Source organism: Notamacropus eugenii, chromosome 1 (genome assembly GCF_028372415.1).
Source record: "Notamacropus eugenii isolate mMacEug1 chromosome 1, mMacEug1.pri_v2, whole genome shotgun sequence".
Classification (NCBI taxonomy): Eukaryota; Metazoa; Chordata; class Mammalia; order Diprotodontia; family Macropodidae; genus Notamacropus; species Notamacropus eugenii.
Genome location: NC_092872.1, coordinates 716223460 through 716241673, shown reverse-complemented (window position 1 = coordinate 716241673; position 18214 = coordinate 716223460). Strand labels below are relative to the sequence as shown.

At 40.6% G+C, this 18214-nt stretch overlaps 1 protein-coding gene across 3 annotated transcripts in view; it reads right to left on the bottom strand.

Annotated features, from left to right (window-relative positions):
• Positions 1-18214, bottom strand: part of CNGB1 (cyclic nucleotide gated channel subunit beta 1) — a 105593-nt gene that overhangs the window by 10753 nt on the left and 76626 nt on the right. For all 3 annotated transcript variants that reach the window (XM_072636671.1, XM_072636672.1, XM_072636673.1), the window contains exons 26-31: positions 10750-10891; positions 7436-7595; positions 3267-3364; positions 3078-3161; positions 1257-1375; positions 612-758 (exon numbers count right to left, since the gene is read on the bottom strand). In XM_072636671.1, coding sequence (XP_072492772.1) covers positions 612-758; positions 1257-1375; positions 3078-3161; positions 3267-3364; positions 7436-7595; positions 10750-10891 — 750 coding nt within the window. The remainder of the gene's footprint in view (positions 1-611; positions 759-1256; positions 1376-3077; positions 3162-3266; positions 3365-7435; positions 7596-10749; positions 10892-18214) is intronic.

Sequence of the window (18214 nt, the reverse complement as noted above, 5' to 3'; positions counted from 1 at the left end):
GATGGATGGAGAATCATGGATTCATAAAATGTTAGGGGATTATCAAAACCAATGTCTTTATTCTGAGGATAAAGGGAACACAAGTGACTTGTTTCAGGGTCCCATGGGCAGTAATGCCAATAGGAAAAAGAAAAACGGCATGGGGCCAGTTTTGATAGTCTCTCACCTTTACTTGGGAACTCATGATCTAGGGCAGGACAGCAGCTCTCTCTAGCTGGCTTCTCTCTTCTTCCAATGCACTGCCAGGAGCCATGTTAACTGGGTGTGGTGTTGGCAGTGCATTTGGAATGCACAGGATTTGTGGGGAGTACCCCATTAGAATACATGAAATAAACAAGAAACAGTACTGAAGAGTGAAGAAGAGGGGCGCGATAGACTTTTCTGATATGGAACCAACAAAAATAATTTTAAATTTCCACTCCCTTCTTGGACAATCGCAAAGTTATTTACAAAACATTCTTTATAATGTGGACAAACCTGCAATTTCACTAGAGACTTCCAGGAGAGGAAACTCTCTCTACTAATGTAGTACCCTCTACTTTCTCCTCAACGTATGGTCTTCCAATAAGTGTCCAAATTACTGACTGTTACTCTTCTAAGGAATCACGTACCTGGCTTTCTTCCGAAGCAACTTCTGAGATTCTGGGTAGTGAACCAAAATTTCATTCAAGTCCTTCTTATCCAAAATGAAAAGGTTGGTAAATCCATGAGCCACTACATTGGCTGTGCGACGATTTCCTCCGCCAACAGCCAACAAGCTAATTATTCGAGAGGATAAAGAGAGCCGGAGAATTAGAATTGTGACATCTTCTGTCTCACCTTGCTGGCTCAACCATCAAAAGAGGCAATATCTGTAAAGTGCTTAGCCTCGTGCCTGGCACAGAGTAGGTACTGAATCAATGCTGGTTCCCTCCTCTCCTTCCCCTCCCTTCAACCACCATGAAGCCATGAGTAGGAGCCCCAGTCTTGGAATGCAAGGAAAGAGAAGTCAATTGTTAGCAATGGGCAGCTGACTTTAGAACCCCATTGAAAAGAGATTCAATGATATGGTAGGAATGTTTCAACCCTGGTCTCACTAACCTTTCTCTGTCTATCTCTCTGTCTCTCTGTCTCTCTGTCTCTGTCTCTTTCTCTCTCTCTCTCTCTCTCTCTCTCTCTCTCTCTCTCTCTCTCTCTCTCTCTCTCATTTACCTCCCCCCCCAAGGTCTGACATCATTCCCCCAATTTCCCACCCTCACCCCCAGTTCCTTTCTGACCTTATTTCTCCAAATACAGATCCTGCTCTCAGAGTCACAAGAACGGATTTGCCATCTGGCCCACCTAGTACCTGGACCTGTCCAGCTTGGATAATGTACATTTCTCTTCCTATTTCCCCCTGAAACAAAAAGGAGAAAAGTTACTAATGTTCAAATACTGTACAGGAATGCTTTGATCACAAAAGCCCCTACTGAATCAGACCTCTCCTTGAAAGAGCTTTGGTTTCCTGTTTTGAAGTCAATTTACAATTTACAATTATCCACATGGAGAATGCAAAAAATGAAAATTGGAATATAGCAAGAGAGCCATAAGCACACACACACACACACACACACACACACACACACACACACACACACACACACACACACACACCTCTTCATACCTGGATCTGTTTTCCTAATGCCTCAGTCCTGCTCCTATCTGCCTGTCCCATGGTGAAAAGAACATGGATCGTCATCCACTTATAAGTGACTGAGAGTTGACTGTATCATTCATCCATTCAATAAACATTTATTAGTCCCTAAATGCAAAATTATTTTAAAGAACTCTCAATGTAAAGGAGGAAATTTTATTTTCTTATTCCTCTATCTGGTTTTTAAATGGAATTTTTTGCCTTTGGTTTTTATCTTCTTCTTGACAGCTGCTTCCTGAGAATGTTTTCCCACTGCACACACCTAGTTTGGTTCAGGGTCTTACCTACCATAATCCAATAATTGTTTGAACTTCCAAATGTTAAACTCCTCTGGACAAGACAATGGATTGTTTCTTTCTTAACATCAAATAAATAAATGCTCTGTAACTCAAATAGTGGAGCCCAGTATTCTTCTTTACCTCATAGGGATCATTTTTAATTCCTTGCCTCTAACTATTCTAGAAATATAATTTTCATGTACCCTTTATCAAAATAAAGGTCCTTATGTTTGGGTGAAAGTTCTTAAATCCTCCAGGGGATATTGGGAATCTATTTAGTCCCCCAAAACTGACATTATATTTAAGCACTATCTTAATTTTATTACTAGATTTTAGTTATCTATTATTTTCAAGACTCTGTCTCTCCCTATCTTTCCCAGGTGGGTGCATGGGGGTTACTCACATGGCCTGATCCCATTCTCCCAGGCATAGAAGCTTTGTCCTACTCTATTTCTGGCCTCTCCTTAGACAACCTAGAGGCCCCCTTGCTTCTAGAGGCTCATCATATTCATGCAGAACTTGTGTTTCATGCTAAAATCAGCTCAGTTCACTTCCACTCAGAACTCCTGAGCTCAAGAGATCCCTCTGACTCAACTTTCCCAGGAGCTCACTCCTCTTACTTGTCTGCAAGCCCCTAGCCTGACTTGAGGTCACATCTCTTCTAACTAGATATGTGACCATAAGAAGTTATTATGCTTTCTGAGTCTCCACATCTGCATTTGTAAAATGGATGACCTAATAATGCCAAAGATGAGGGCTGGAGGAGATAACATACGCAAAGCATTTTGCCAACCTTCTAGCATTATGTAAATGATTATTGCATTATTATCATATTCATTGTTATTACTGCCCTACTTACTTCACATGGTTGATCAAACAAGAGACAAATATCAACATTTTTGGCAAAGTATAAGGAGCTGTGTTAATATGAAGTATTATGATGATAATAGCAATAATTAACATTGTCATCCATTTGCAAGTAGACAATGCATCCATTCCAATTATGACGGCAAATGATTCTCCTTTTCACAGTCACCAAGGTTCTTTCTAACTTCTCTTTTGTCAACTACAGAAATAAACAAACAAACGGATAAGTAAGCAAATAAAGAAAATGAAAGAATAAATACCTTCTTGCACACATAGTCATTGGGCAGGTAAACAACAGACTTCAGCCTCTTCAGCATATCGAAAATCATTTGCCTGTCACAGCCCTAAACCGGGAGAAAGAGAAAGGAAAGGACCCTGGATTTGAAGGCAAACAGATGGGAGTCCACATAATGAGTGAGGTTTAACTTTGACTCAGATGGCAAATGTACCTGAAAAAGAGCCACTTTACTGACAATGTCATAGTTGACATCAATAGCAAGATCCAGCCGCATCTTGTCTGGAAGCTGCACCATCAACTCAGATTCATCTGATAATGGGAAGAAAAAAGATGTTACTTACTCCTTACGGAAGTTCATTTACACTGGATAACACATGAGTTCATCATATCATAGTAACTAAATAAATGTGGGGGAGGGTTTCTAGAACTTTTGATAAAACACAAGGTAATTGTGGGAGACCTTGAGAGGGTTTCTGTATGTAGAAAATGGTGTCTGTAATTTCCAAAGAATGGTATGGGGCAGGGTCAAATACCTTAACAGAAGGGTACTATTATATTTCTGGGAGGGAAAAGGGGATTGGTGATGATGATGGGGTTTTTCCCCTCTACATCCCAGGAGCAAAACCAAAAAAAAAAAAAGTCTTCCTCTGGATTTGGACGAATTCTGAGAAACTAAAAAAATTCTAATCTAGTTTATCCAATTCCAGGAATTATAATCCTAGAGTCATGGACTATTATGAGAAATGTGGTTTTAAAGAGACTAAAATGGAATCCTCATTCAACTCCTGATTGATTGAAGGCAAATTATTGGCCTTATAGATCACCCATAACAAATTTGATATCTCAGATCTATTTTACCCTTGCTACCTGAGACACTGAGACATTTCTTCCAACTTGCTAAATGGACTAAAGTAGGATAGAATTATTCAAGAGGCAAAATTATGTTCAATAGGTGGGAAGGTACAGGGAGGATCATTTTGACTTGATACAAGGAATAATTAGAGTCATGTGAACATAGAATGGGATGCCCCATGAGGTAATAAGCTCACCAGAACTAAAAGTGCTTGAGTAGATGCTGGGCAATCACTCACCAGGAATGCTTTGGAGAACATTCCTACATGAGGTATGAAGTTGGAGTAAATGATCACTAAGGTCCTTATCAACACTAAGATACTACAAGACCATGAATGCTAAGTTATATCAAACAAAACTAGGAAGATATGCTAAATAGGAATCATATAATCAGAACCTTGGCTAGCGATTTTGGTGCCTCAAAGCAACTACATTCTTATGACGTGAAAATAATAGGGGCAGAGATTAGATCTTGATTTCATTGGTATGTAGAGTTCCCAGTGAGGAACTGCTTCTACTAAAGCAGAATAGCATCTTCTCTGCAATTTATAATCTTATTAAGTAGCTTAGAACACTGAGAAATTAAGTGACTTGCAGGGTCATACAGTGAGTAAGGGTCTGAGGCAGAATCTAAACCTAGGTCTTCCTGGCTTTGAGGCCAGTTCTCTTTACATTAGACCACCCTACTTCCTTTGTGAAATTAGTACAAGAAGCAATTAAGTCAAATGTATTTGAGTTGGTGGGAAGATCTTAGGACACAAAGCCCTGTGGGGATACATTCCTGGACAGTGGAAGACCACTGAAGAGGTAGATATCAGCTGGATTGAAAAGAATGTCAGTACTAGCACAAGAGGAGTTCAGCTCAGTTGTACTGCCTGAAAAGGGGGCAGGGAGAAAGGAATGTAAGTGCAGAATCAGAGAAATTGCTGCTGCTAGTTTCAGATTTTAACTCATTGTTTTCTCTATGTGCTAAGTTAATTCTTCCTGTGCTTCTAAAGGAATATAAGAACTAGCAAGATATAAACGTGGCAACATTTAAAATTATACAATTTTTAAAAAATCATTTGAAATTTTGGCACTCATTAAATTTTGCTGCCCTGGGACAAAATGCTGATTACCTATACCTAGTTATGGCTCTGTTTCAAATGTATTCTAAAGTCAGAATAAAATAACCTGTATTTTCTGCTATTTGAAGATTATCTCTGCTTTTACTCTTTCATCTTATAAATAAACGAGAGTTTGACTATCAGTTTTTTGTAAGGCAATAGAAAACAAAATGAGAAAGTTAAATATGTAAATTATTAAATCAGAAATGGCATTTTCATTATTAAAGCCTGCAAGTATTTAAGCAGAAATATGTTCCTCATAGATGCACTCAAAAATCCAACTGAAGACATTTTAAAAGGATGAATAAATAAATAAAACAGAAGGAAAATAGAGTTAGATCTTTGAGGCTAAGAAATGATTGTTATGCAAAGTAACTATAATTCATTTCCTGCATTTAGAAGTGGCCTCTTTGGATTTCATTGTTAATATTTCATTGTAATTATCTCTGGAGAATGAAGCATAGATAAGAGACCACATGGTTCAGTGGGAAAAGGACTGAACTATATATAATCTTGGAGCCTGGCTTCTCCTCCTTGCTCTACTTCTAACTAGGGGCAGCTAGGTGGTGCAGTGGATAGAGCACCAGTGCAGGAGTCAAGAGGACCCGAGTTGAAATCTCACCTCAGACACTTGACACTCACTAGCTGTATGAGCTTGGGCAAGTCACTTAAACCCAATTGCCTCATCCTGAGTCATCTCCAGTCATCTTGATGAATATCTGGTCACTGGATTCATATGGCTCTGGAGGAGAACTGAGGCTGGTGGTGACCTGCACAGCCCTCCCACACTCAAAACAAAGTCAAGTGCAAGTCATGTCATCATTTTTCTAATGGATGATCTTCTTCAGCAATGAAGAACTAACACACACTTCTAACTATCTGTGTGACCTTGGGCAAGTCAGTCATCATTTCTATGAACCTCAGTTTTCCCATATGTAAAATAATACTCCTTCATGAGTTCTTGTTAAGATCAAAAAAGGAAATAGATGTGAGAATTTGAATAGCATAAAGTGTTTTTTCTTTTTTTTAATTGCCAAGCATTTATTTTCTCTCCTTCCCATTTCTCCACCCCCATTGAAAAGAAGAAAAAAGAAACCCTTGTAATAAGTATGCATGGTCAGGCAAAAGAAATTGCCTCGCTGGCCATGTCCAAAAATGTGTCTATCTGCATCTTGAGTCCATCAGCCATGTGCATTATCATTTTAGTTCCTCTGGAAACGTGGGTCATCACTACATTGATTATTAGACTCTTAAGTCTTTCCAACTTGTTTGTATTAACAATCTCCTTCTTATTGTATAAATTGTTCTCCTGGCTTTTCTCACCAGTAGAAAGTGCCATGTAAATAAATGCCTGACATACATCTTTCTCATTCAACCTTACCACATTTGGGAAAGCAGAATCATATACAGAATCTAAGAACTGTCAAGGACTTCAGAGGCCACAGAGCTGTCACCAGAGGTTCAGGGCTAGAAGGAACTTTAAGAAGTCAGGCCCACTTATTTTATGTTAATTGTAGTTAGATTAAAGCATATTCCATTAAACAGGTATGGGGATGGGACAGGGGAGCATCCTATGAGTGACAGATGAAGTACAGACACACTCCATTATTGGTAACATGTAGTTTACAGTTTGGAATGGTGAAGTAATCCCCCTTATTAATCCCTTGGTCCCTATGTGCCTCTGCTCACCTCCCCATGACAAAATAGTGTGTCTAAGAGAACTAGCCCCTGAACTGTGGCTCACTCAGTACGCATTAATAGAAATGATTCTGCCCTCTGCTACTCTTCTCTCTCTCTCTCTCTCTCTCTCTCTCTCTCGCTCTCTCTCTGTCTATCTGTCTATCTCTGAACTTAAGGAGTGGCCCTTCAGGATCTAACACAGAGTAGCTTAGATGACAATTCATCCAGAAGTCATACAAAATCTAGACATGGATTTGATGGGACCAATTTTATGTAGGAAATGTGCTAACGGTGTGCCTGTTCTTCCCAGACATCAATGTGATATGGAAGAAATATTCATGCTTTTGTCTTTGCTGTGTTTTTGAAGTAAATATTCCTCTGTAAAAGCTAATTAGTGTTAAATGGTTAAATGAAACTGGGATGCTAGTCATTGACACTTAGCAATGTGAGGAACATTGCTGGTGAAGGCTTGAGCTGATGCAAGTGAGCTCGAGTGCCCTAGAAACTTGCAGGGGAGATGCAGTGGTTTTGGAGAGTGTCCTGGAGTATACTTTCTAATTAGATGCATCCATACATCCTATACGTTTCTCCTCTCTGAAAGATTACAATGGAAAGAAGTTTGGAGAAAAATATACAAATGGGAGCTACTTTTAATATAACTGGCAAAATACATTAGACAAATAAAGATTAACTAATGAAAAACTTCTGGAAGCAGAAACTTCCAATGGGATATAGATCTTACCCAGCATGCCTTGAGAATGCCATGTATATTCATACCAGGTCTTAACACGATTCTGAACTGATCTTGGGATTTTGTAGAAATTCATGTACTTGACGGTACTGTCCATGCAGCTCCGGTAATATGTTTGCCCTGCAGTTGCTGCCCCAACAACATCTCTCATCTGGGGAGGGCAGAGGAAAGAGTCCAAGTAAAATCAAGAGAAACTGTTCATTCACAATTTTAAATTAAATGTGTTAGAGACTACCAGGTATTCTCTTTTAAAGAGAATGTCTTACTTCATATGTAGAACGTGTATCTTATTTCTTACCCTTTAAATTGATGAAGTAAGGAAGTAAAGAGAGGGAGTAAATTTAGAACTGAAAATAAAAAATTAATTTTTTTTTAAATTAAAGAGAATTCCTTAAATTCTCAGCTGGACATTTTTATACTTTGCAGTAAAAATTTGTTTTTCTGAGGCCTCCCCTAGTAAAGCTCAATGCATATGATACTTTTACAAATCAGAGAATGCCAGAGTAGGAAGGGAACTCAGAGCTCACCTTGTCCAATCCAGAACTGAGATAAAATCCTTGTTGAAACAACCCTGATAAATCATCACACTTCCATCTTCTGGAAGACCCTTGGTGAAGGGGAGGGCTGCCTAACAACTCCTGAGACAGCCTATTCCTCTTTGGACATCTCCAGTTGTTAGGAAGTTTTCCCATAGATCTTCCTTTCCAATTTCCACCCATTGTTCCTAGCTCTGTCTTCTGGGGTTAAACCAAACAAATCTACTTCCTCTTCCACGTGGGAACCCTTCACGTACTTGAAGACTTCTATCATGTTATAGCTGAGTCTTCTCTTCTCCATACTAAACATTCCTAATTCCTGCAACTAATTTTCATATGATATTGTCTCCAGAACCTTGACTATCCTGGTATCCCTGCTGTGGACACCTTCAGCTTATCAATGTCCTTCTTAAAATCTGGTACCCAGAATGGAACACTATAAATTTTTTTTATTATATTGTCTTCATAGAATTTTTCCAATTACATGTAAAGACAATTTCTAACATTTCTCTTTTTAAAATTTTAAGTTCCAAATTTTCTCCCTTCCTTCCCTCCCTCTCCTTAAGATGGCAAGCAATTTTATAGTTTATATATGGGAATACTATAATGTAGAGAGAGTCTCAAAAAGCCCGGGAGAATCAGACAATTACTGTTCACCATCTGGACACCAAAACTCTCAACCCAGCTTGAGGACTCACTAGCTTTGGAGGCTGCCATATCACACTCAACTCCTAGTGAACTTGTAGTATTTGAAACCCCCAAATGGTCTTTTGGACTATTCTCTAGCCATGTTTCCAGTTTTGTACTTGTAACATTTATTTTTTGAATCCAAGCATGAGTCTACATTTATCATCATCAAAATTCACCTTATTAGATTTGGCCCAACATCTGAGCCTGTGAATCCTGATTCTGTGGTCCAGTATGTCTGTTGTCACTCCCCTTTGTCATCTGCAAACTTTGTAGATGTACCATTTATGACTTTATCCAAATCATTGATGAAAATATTGCATGATACAAGGTCAACGATATATTCATAGGTCAGACCCACTAGATACCGCCTCCTCCCAAATTGACACTGAGTCATTAATGACAGCTCTTTGGACCCAGACATTTCACTGGCTCTGCAGCTACATAACCACATTATTTTCGAGGTCATGTCTCTCCATATCATCCATATGAATAAGCATACAATATTAAGAATGAGAAACTTCATCAACTGATTTGCTAAAATGTAGGTAAACTATACCTCTATTAACCCCCCAACCTTCCAGTCTAAGAACTCCATCAAAAGCAGAAATGAGGTTATGCTGGAAAAATTAGTTCTTGCAAACTCATGGGTCTACTTGTCTTTCCTAAAATGCATTGTCTGGAACTGAATATAATACTCTCATTGCAGCCTGACCCAGGCAGAGGACAAGATCCTCTTAGCTCCCTTGTATACTCTGTTTGGATCCACGTAACCTCAGTGCATCATGGCATCTGGAGGGCTAAATCTGTCCTTGCAACTCTCCTCATAGCTGAATATGCTTTGGATGCAAGGTCAGATGAGATGCCTTCTAACATCCCTTCCAACTCTCCAACTCACAGGCTCATAACATTTAGGGTTGAAAAGGACCTTAGAGTTCATCTCACTGTGATTCTTTCATCCTGAGCTGCTTCTTATCCAACAAAAAGCACTTTAGAACATCAAGACATCCCTGCGTTCCCAAAGGGGAAGGCCCAAACATGGAGGAAGTGGATTTAGTCCACTCACCTAACCCACAACCCCTAAGGCCACCACAAAATGCAGAAGCTTCAAAGGGTCATAGATTCAGAATTGGAAAGGGCCTTAGAGACCATCAAATGCAAACCCATGATTTTACAGATCAGGGAGATATATGACTCGCCTAGGTTCACACAGCTACTTAGTGTCTAAGGGAAGACATGATCTCAAGTCTTCCTGATTCCAAGCCCAGAATTCCACCTGTTTGTACCATTGTATCAAGCAGGGCATTAATTCTTCTCCCATAATTCTGAAGAGATCTCTCCAAGCTCCCCTTTCTGCCTTTTCCTATCATTCTCTTATTTACATATCTTTCCTTCTTATCACTCTCTCACCCACCCTGAAGTCTTTGTGTTATTCAGTCCGTCTGACTCTTGTGACCCCTTTGGGGGTTTTCTTGGCAGGGATACTGGAGTGGTTTGCCAATTCCCTATTCAGATCATTTTACACAAGGAATCTTAGGTGAGCAGGGTTAACTGACTTGCCCAGGGTCACACAGCTAATAAGTATCTGAGGCTGGATTTGAACTCAAGAACGAAGATGAGTCTTCCTGACTCCAGGCCCAGTGCACTGAAATTCTTAAACCAACCCTAAGCCTGAGAGGGAAAGAATCTATAGGATTAGCCCTTGGGAAAAGTATAGCACTAAGTTGTTGTTGTTGTTTTTTTAATCCTCTAAATCCTGCTCATCCTCCATCACCTCCTGCTGGTAGCACATGAATCCCATCAGGCACTCAGTGTTTTCCATCTGCCCTGGTCCCTCCTGCCAGGTGCATCTAATAAATCCATTCCTCTTGGGGGATTGGGGATTCAGTAAGGGCCCTGTCAGGAGGAGGTCTGGAGGAAAGGGAGCCAGGGTCTGACCTACAGAATGAATGGCTGGGACTGGATTTCAGTCACTGAAGCAGGTCGCACCAGGCGAGAGAGATGTTTGAGGGAGGAATTTCCTTCAAAAGAGTCCTTCAGAACCAGCCAGCAGAGGCCACTGCTGATCCTGCCCTCACTCACCTGTCCTATCATCACAGAGAAAGCAAAGACTCCCGTGAAGTAGTTCAGGAGCTGGAAAACGATTTCAAAGAGAGTCTTGGGGTCGGGCAGGCCCCCAATGGTGATCAGGGTCTTGACAGCGAAGTAATAACATCGGATGTAACTGAAAGAGAAAGGGGGGCGTGTGACTTGAACCATCACTATTTGCTCATGAAAAACAAGGAGCCGAAGGAGCCTTTCTTCTTGTTTATTTTTGCACATCTTAGCTTGCTTAAGAGACACCCACTCCCATGTGGATGGATACTGGGGGTAACTATGGTGATGTAAAAATTAATAATAGTTAACATTGATAGAGTACCTACTATGTGCAGTGCACTGCAATAAGCACTTTATATTTATTATCTCTTTTGATCCTTGCAATCCTTGCCACAACCCTGCTGTTATTATCCCCATTTTACAGATGAGGAAACAGGTTAAGTGACTTATCTAAGGTCACACAGCTAGCACGTGTCTGAGGCTGCATTTGAATTCAGGTCTTCCTGATTCTAGGTTCTATGCTCTATCCACCATGCTAAGAACCCCAACAGAATGCCTTCAGCATGCCTGGAAACAGGTTCTCCAAATTTTGTGCAACCATTTCAGGATTTTTCAATTTCCTTTTTAGTTGCTCATGAAAAACAAGGAGCCCAAGGAAACTTTATCCTTGTTTATTTTTGCACATCTTAGTTCCCCTCCCAGGTTGTGTTTCTTGAAAACAGGGAAGCTTATTCCCTGCGACATCACCACACACCTTGATAATTCAAGGATCGTGGATTTAGGGTCAAGAGGAGATCATCTAGGCCAATCAGTCAAAAAGCATTTACTAGGCACCTACTATGTACCAGGTACTGGGCATGCACCAACTCTGTTTTATAGATAAGCCCCACCCCCACCCCCAATGAAATGACTTTCCTAAAGTCACACAGGTAAGAAGTGGCAAAAGGAGGATTTGAACCCAAACCCAAACACTACACATCTCTCTGTATCCCAGAACAGTTCTTCATTTTGTTTTTTTCCTGTTCCTTTGTCAGTCTGGTGAAGCCTATGAACCCCTTCTCACAAAAATGCTTTTAAATTGCTGAAGGAAAACTCAAATTTTAGTTCTAGATGATTGAAAATAGAGATGTATTTGTTTCCCCATGCCAGTTCCTAGATCCTTGTAATTTATTAATGGAGCCCTTCCATGGATTCTGAGGTTAAAAACTTTAATTACTGTGCACTCTTCCAGATAAGCGCATTTAGGGTTAGTATGTTGCATTCCATATTTATAACCCTAGCCCTTAACATGTGGCTTGGAACATAGTAGGTGCTATTAAAAATTGTGTTTAATTGAATGAAATAGAATTGTAATGATAAGAAGCCAAGAATTCATTGCTTAGCTAACTGACAGAAAAAGTCGTTCACCACCAGATGGGGCTGGTTCAACCTGAACAAGAAGTACCCAGTCCCTCTGGTGCCCCCTCCTTATCTCTGCCCCGGGTCAGTCTTGGCCTTCTTTAATGCTCAGCTCAGTTCCATCCTTCTGCAAGAGTCCTTTCCCCGCAGCCAGGACCTTGTCTCTGAGAAGACCTTCCCTTTACTGTATTTACACTCCCTTTACATTGTATTTGTCCAGACTTATTTACAAGCTATCTCCTCCATTATTCCATCAGACTATGAGCTCCTTGAAGGAAGGAATTGATCTGATATTTTTCTTCACATCTCCAATCCTAGTGCAGTGCCTGGCATACAGTGGGTGCTTAATAAATGCTTGCTGACTGAACACAAATTGAGAATAGGCCAGTAGGTTCATTCTGTGGTTGTTTATTCATTTTCAGTCTTCTCTTCATGACCCTATTTGGAGGGTTTCTTGGCAAAGATAGTGGGGCGGTTTGTCATTTCTTTCTCCAGCTCATTTTACAGATGAAGAAACTGAGGCAAGAGGGGTTAGGACTTGCCCAGGGTCACACTGCTAGTTAAGTATCTAAGATCAAATTTGAACTCAGGTCTTCCTGAATCCAGACTGGGTGCTTTACCCTCTGTGTCATCTAGTCAGGAGCATAGATTTAGAGCTAGAAGGAACCTCAAAAACCATTTAGTCCAATACCCCATCCCTACCTCAAGAAGTCCTGAGTTCAAATCCAGCCTCAAACACTTACTAGCTGTGTGACCCTGGGCAAGTCACTTAATCCTGTTTGCCTCAGTTTCCTCAACTGTAAAATGAGGATAATAAAAATACCTCCCTTGTAGTGCTGTTGTGAGAATGGAATGAGAGGATATTTGTAAAGTGCTTAGCACAGTGCCTGGCACATAGTAGCTGTTTAATAATTGCTTGTTCACTTTCTTCATTTTACAGATAAGGAGCTGAGGCCAAAAGACATCAAATGACTTGTCCAAGGTCTCACAGCTAGGAGGTGTCTGGGGTGAGCCTTTAATTCAAGCAGTAGCAGAGCTTAGTGCAGATGTGGTTTTCCTAGTGTAGGACAGAGCTGGAAATTTTTGCCTTGGAATGAGGCATGGGCTCCCACGCTAAAGAGTCAGGCCCATTTTCCAGCTTTCATGGAAAAAAAAACAAAGGGGGAAAATACAATGGGCATACCATCTAACCACTGGGCATTGGTGCCAATTTTGGATCAAGATCCAAATTCAAGTCAGACGGATATTTTGAGGAAAGGCTCAGAAAAGAGGGAGCAGGCACATCTGGCCAGTGCACAGCCCAGGGCTCATCAAAGACCTCAAAAAAGAAAGAGGAACCCCTTCCCAAGACAGCCTGTCCCACTTAGGATGCCCCGAATTATCAAGAAAATTTTCCCTACATCAAGCCCAACAGACTCAATGACTTCACGTGGTACCTTGAATAAGAGTGTGTGGTTATAGACAACAATGGACCATGAAGACTGATGGATCCATCGCCCCGATCTCATAAAAAGAAAAGCTGTGGCCCAGAAGGAACATGAGTTGCCCAAGGTCATGGCTAATGATTGATGGTTCTGAGACTTCAACCTAGCTCTTCTGAACCCAAATCCAGCACTCTTTGAACAACTCCCTTGGTACTAAGATATGAATACACATCAACGGAGATAAGAAGGCTTCCTTCTGGATTTTTAAGTGAGACTGGGTGGAAATTGCTGGGCACCCTGGTAATCTGACCCTCAGAGTTCGTTCACTCCCAGTGTAGACCATAAAAAGAGAGAACTAAAAAACAAGACAACAGGAAAGGAATGTTGAATAAGAACAGATGTAACAAGGCTGGTGATGATGACACTATCATTTTTATACAGTGCTTTAAGGTTTGCTAAATACTTTATGAATATGACCTCATGTGATCCTTACAACCAGCCTGGGTTGTTCTTATTGGTCAATCATTTCAGTCATTTCCAACGTTCCACGATTCCATTTGGGGTTTTCTTGGCAGAAATACTGGAGCAGTTTGCCATTTCCTTTTCCAGCTCATTTTATGGATAAGGAAACTGAGGCAAACAGGACTAAGTGACTTGCTGTAATAGTAATTTAAATGGAAGGATCTTTCTCATTAATTAATAGGCCCCTAGGATCTGCTTAAATTACCTGGAAGCCTGGGTCACATGTGGTGGGAGGAGCTTGCTGAAGAGGCAGAACAGGAAGGGTGGAAAAGAATTGGGAGGAAGTGAGTGAGTGGGGTCAGGTCAGAGAGGAAAGAACCCAGGCCAACAGATAGTGAGAAGGCCCTGGCTGAGGGAGGGGAGGTTTGAGAATGGGTTCCCCCCCTGCTGTGATCATGTATATTAACTTCTTGGTCACCATGACAGATTTGACTTTCTGGTACTTAAATAAATGTTTTTCTTCTGCCTTCTGTGTGGAGAGTCTTTTATATTTTGTGATTGAGAATTATGCTGACATATTCATAGTCACCACCAGTGCTGTGAATATTGCCTTGGCGATACATTTGGCATCGTAAACAGGATCACAAAGTAAAAAATCTCTATTTGGAGGCAGAAATGATTTAGAGGAAGACATTAATATCTCAGGACAGGAGAATTTACCATTTTCCTCACTAGCAAGGGAGTGGGCTAAAAGCTCTGGACCCTGTGAAGACTGGGAAGTGAGGTTACAGGAGGGGGAACCTGGAGATTTGGAAAATGTGTTTGCAAGGAATATCAACAAAACCAGGAAAGGAGTTGGCAAGGGTAAGTAGGAAAGACTGGACTTTACTAATGGCTTACTGTATTATGTGTAGAAACAGAGATGAGCTGCTTAAGGAAAAAATTCAGATGGAAAAAGAGTACAAGAGCAGTCTGTGGGGGTCTCAGGCAGAAAGAAAGGCTGTTCATTTAGCTTGGAAGCTGAAGGCTGACAAAATAAATGCACATCTGCCCTTTATACAGACCCAGTCTAGTTGCCACAGTGACAAAGGAAGTGAAATAATTTTAGAGGGAGAAGTTTCTCATGCCCAATAGTGAGCTGGAAACAGGAGAACCAAGGAGACAACTCAGTGTTTAGGGAAATAATTGAGGATTTTACTCAACAGGAGGTCACAGAAATTTTGAATCGGTTCACCCAAAGGATAGGAGAATGGGTAATATCTTGGATGATGAGAATCAGTGATGATGGAGCTGAAGGAATAGCTATAGATTCTGTCAACTGCCTAAAATTTGTAATATTTGTCAGAATCCCTTTGTACAGCAGACTTTTAGAGATTACAATACACAAGGAGGTGACAATAGAGCTAATCTGTTAGCTTTGGCTGCAGAAGGCTGCAGTAGGCAGTATCCTACTGACTCTATGTGACCTAATGGAGATAGACCCTGGTATTCACTTAGGGACTGTATAAGAAAGTTAAAGGAAGAGGCAATGAAGACTTCCATAATGATCAGAAATGCAAATGATACTCTATGATACTCCCTTTGCAGTTTATGATCGGACTATAATAATGAAGACTGCTCTTCCTACTTACAAGCATGTGAATTTGACTTAATAATTGGGGAAATAGGGCACCCTCTTTCAGAAGTGCTGGACAACATTTCACAGTTAGGTGACTTAGGAGACTGAGGAAAAGACAAAATTGCTAGAGAGAGAAGAGTAAATAGCCAGTGGATTCAAAAATCAGAAAAAATTGACAAGGAGAGAATTGTTTACTGCTCTATTGAGGTCAGGGGTAGATTTTAGAAGCATAGATGATATTCCAACTAATGAACTATACAGAATGTACCAAGAAAAGGGACTTGATGATACTAGACTAAGAATGGCCCCTACAGATCCTGCTGAACCCTTGTATCCAGGCTTGTAATAGGAAGTTGGCCAAACCTCAGTTCAGATTAGGATTAGCAATTTGAGGAATACATATATTGGCTGGAGTGGTAGATTCTAATTATCAAGGAGAAATTATTGTAATGTTCCAAAATTTAGGTGATGGACCCATACAGTTTTGTAAAAATGATAGAATAGGGTGTGGAGTCAAGATGGCAGAGTAGAAAAACGTACATACCTTAGTTCTTCCCCCACAGCCCATAAAATACCTGTAAAGAAAGACTCTCAACAAATTCTAGAGCAGTAGAAGCCATAGAAAGATGGAGTGGAGGAGACTTCCAGCCCAGGGTGACCTGGAAGGCCAATGGGAAAGGTCTGTTGCATGGGACACAGAGCAGAGCCCAGCCCAGCCTTGGCCACATGACTATGGGAGGAGCAGAACTGGAGCAGGCTTCAGGGACGAAATCCCCAGAAGCAGCAGCGGTTCACAGATCCCTCAACCCACAGGCACCAAAGGTCGGTGAGAGGGCTTTTTCAACCTGAGTGAGAAGAGAGCAGAGTCCACCCCTGGCCCCAGCTCAAGGCACGGCAGTGGCTGGGCAGTGAAGGCTTCTAGCCACTGCAGGCAGGCAGTAGCCTGCATCCATTGTTCCACTGTTGGAGCATTGACCGTAAAGCCCCTGGGGGAATTGAACAGCTGGTCCGAACCTCAGCCCTGAGCACGGTCCTGGGGTGAGCAGGAGCATTAGGACCCTCCTCTTGACAAAGGATTCAGAAGTCAAGTAACTGGCTGGGAAAATGTTCAAAAAAGGGGAAAAAAATAAGACCATAGAAGGTTATTTTCTTGGTGAACATGTATTTCCCTCTATCCTTTCAGAAGAGGAGGAACAAAGCATACTGTCAGAGGAAGTCAAGGCTTCTGCATCCAGTAACTCCAAAATGAATGTACAATGGGCCATGGAAGAGCCTGAAAAACGAGTCAGCAGTTCACTAAAAGAGACCCAAAAAATGCTGAGGAAAATAACACCTTTAAAAATAGGCCAACTCAATTGGAAAGAGAAGTCCAAAAAGCCAAAGAGGAGAAGAAGACTTTAGAAAGCAGAATTAGCCTAATGGGAAAGGAGGTTCAAAAGCTCACTGAAGAAAAAAGTTCTTTAAAAATGAGAGTGAAGTTCAGGGAAGCTAATGACTATATGATAAACCAAGAAGTTGCAAAACAAAACCAAAGGAATGAAAAAAATAGAAGATAATGTGAAATATCTCATTGGAAAAACAACTGACCTGGAAAATAGATCCAGGAGAATTTATAAATTATGGGACTGCCTGAAAGCCATGGTCAAAAAAGAGCCTAGACATTATCTTTCATGAAATTATCAAGGAAAACTGCCCTGATATTCCAGAACCAGCGGGCAAAATAAATATTGAAAGAATCCACTGATCACCTCTTGAAAGAGACCCGAAGAGAAACTCCTAGGAATATTGTGGTCAAATTTCAGAGTTGTCAGGTCAAGGAGAAAATATTGCAGGCAGCCAGAAAAAAACAATTCAAGTATTGTGGAAATACAATCAGAATAACACAAGATCTAGCAACTCCTACATTGACATGCACACTCAATTTGGTATGAAAATCTAGCTTACACTAAAGGAAAATAGGGGAGAAGGAGATAAGTGGAGTTAGGGGGATGATAGAAGGGAGGGCAAATGGGAGAAGGGAGTAATTAAAAGTAAACACTTTGGGGAAGGGACAAGGTCAAATGAGAGAATAGAATAAATGGGGGCAGGATAGAATGGAGGGAAATATAGTTAGTCTTACACAACATGGTTATTATGGAAGTCTTATGCAAAATGACATATATATATATAGCCTGTATTGAATTGCTTGCCTTCTCAGTGGGGATGGGCAGGGAAGGAGGAAGGGAGAGAAGTTGGAATTCAAAGCATTAGAAATGAATGTTGAGAATTGTTATTGCATATAACTGGGAAATAAGAAATACAAGTAATAGAGTATAGAAATCTATCTTGCCCTTCAAGAAAAGAGAGAAGATGGATATAAAGGAAGAGTAGGGTGTGATAGAAGGGAGAGCACACTGAGGGAAGGGATAATTAGAATGCAAGGTTTTATGGGGTGGAGGGAGGGGAAAGATGAGGAGAAAAATTGGAACTCAAAATTTTGTGGAAATGAATGTCAAAATCTAAGAATAAATAAATAAAACTATTTTTAAAATGGTAGAATAGTTCAAGC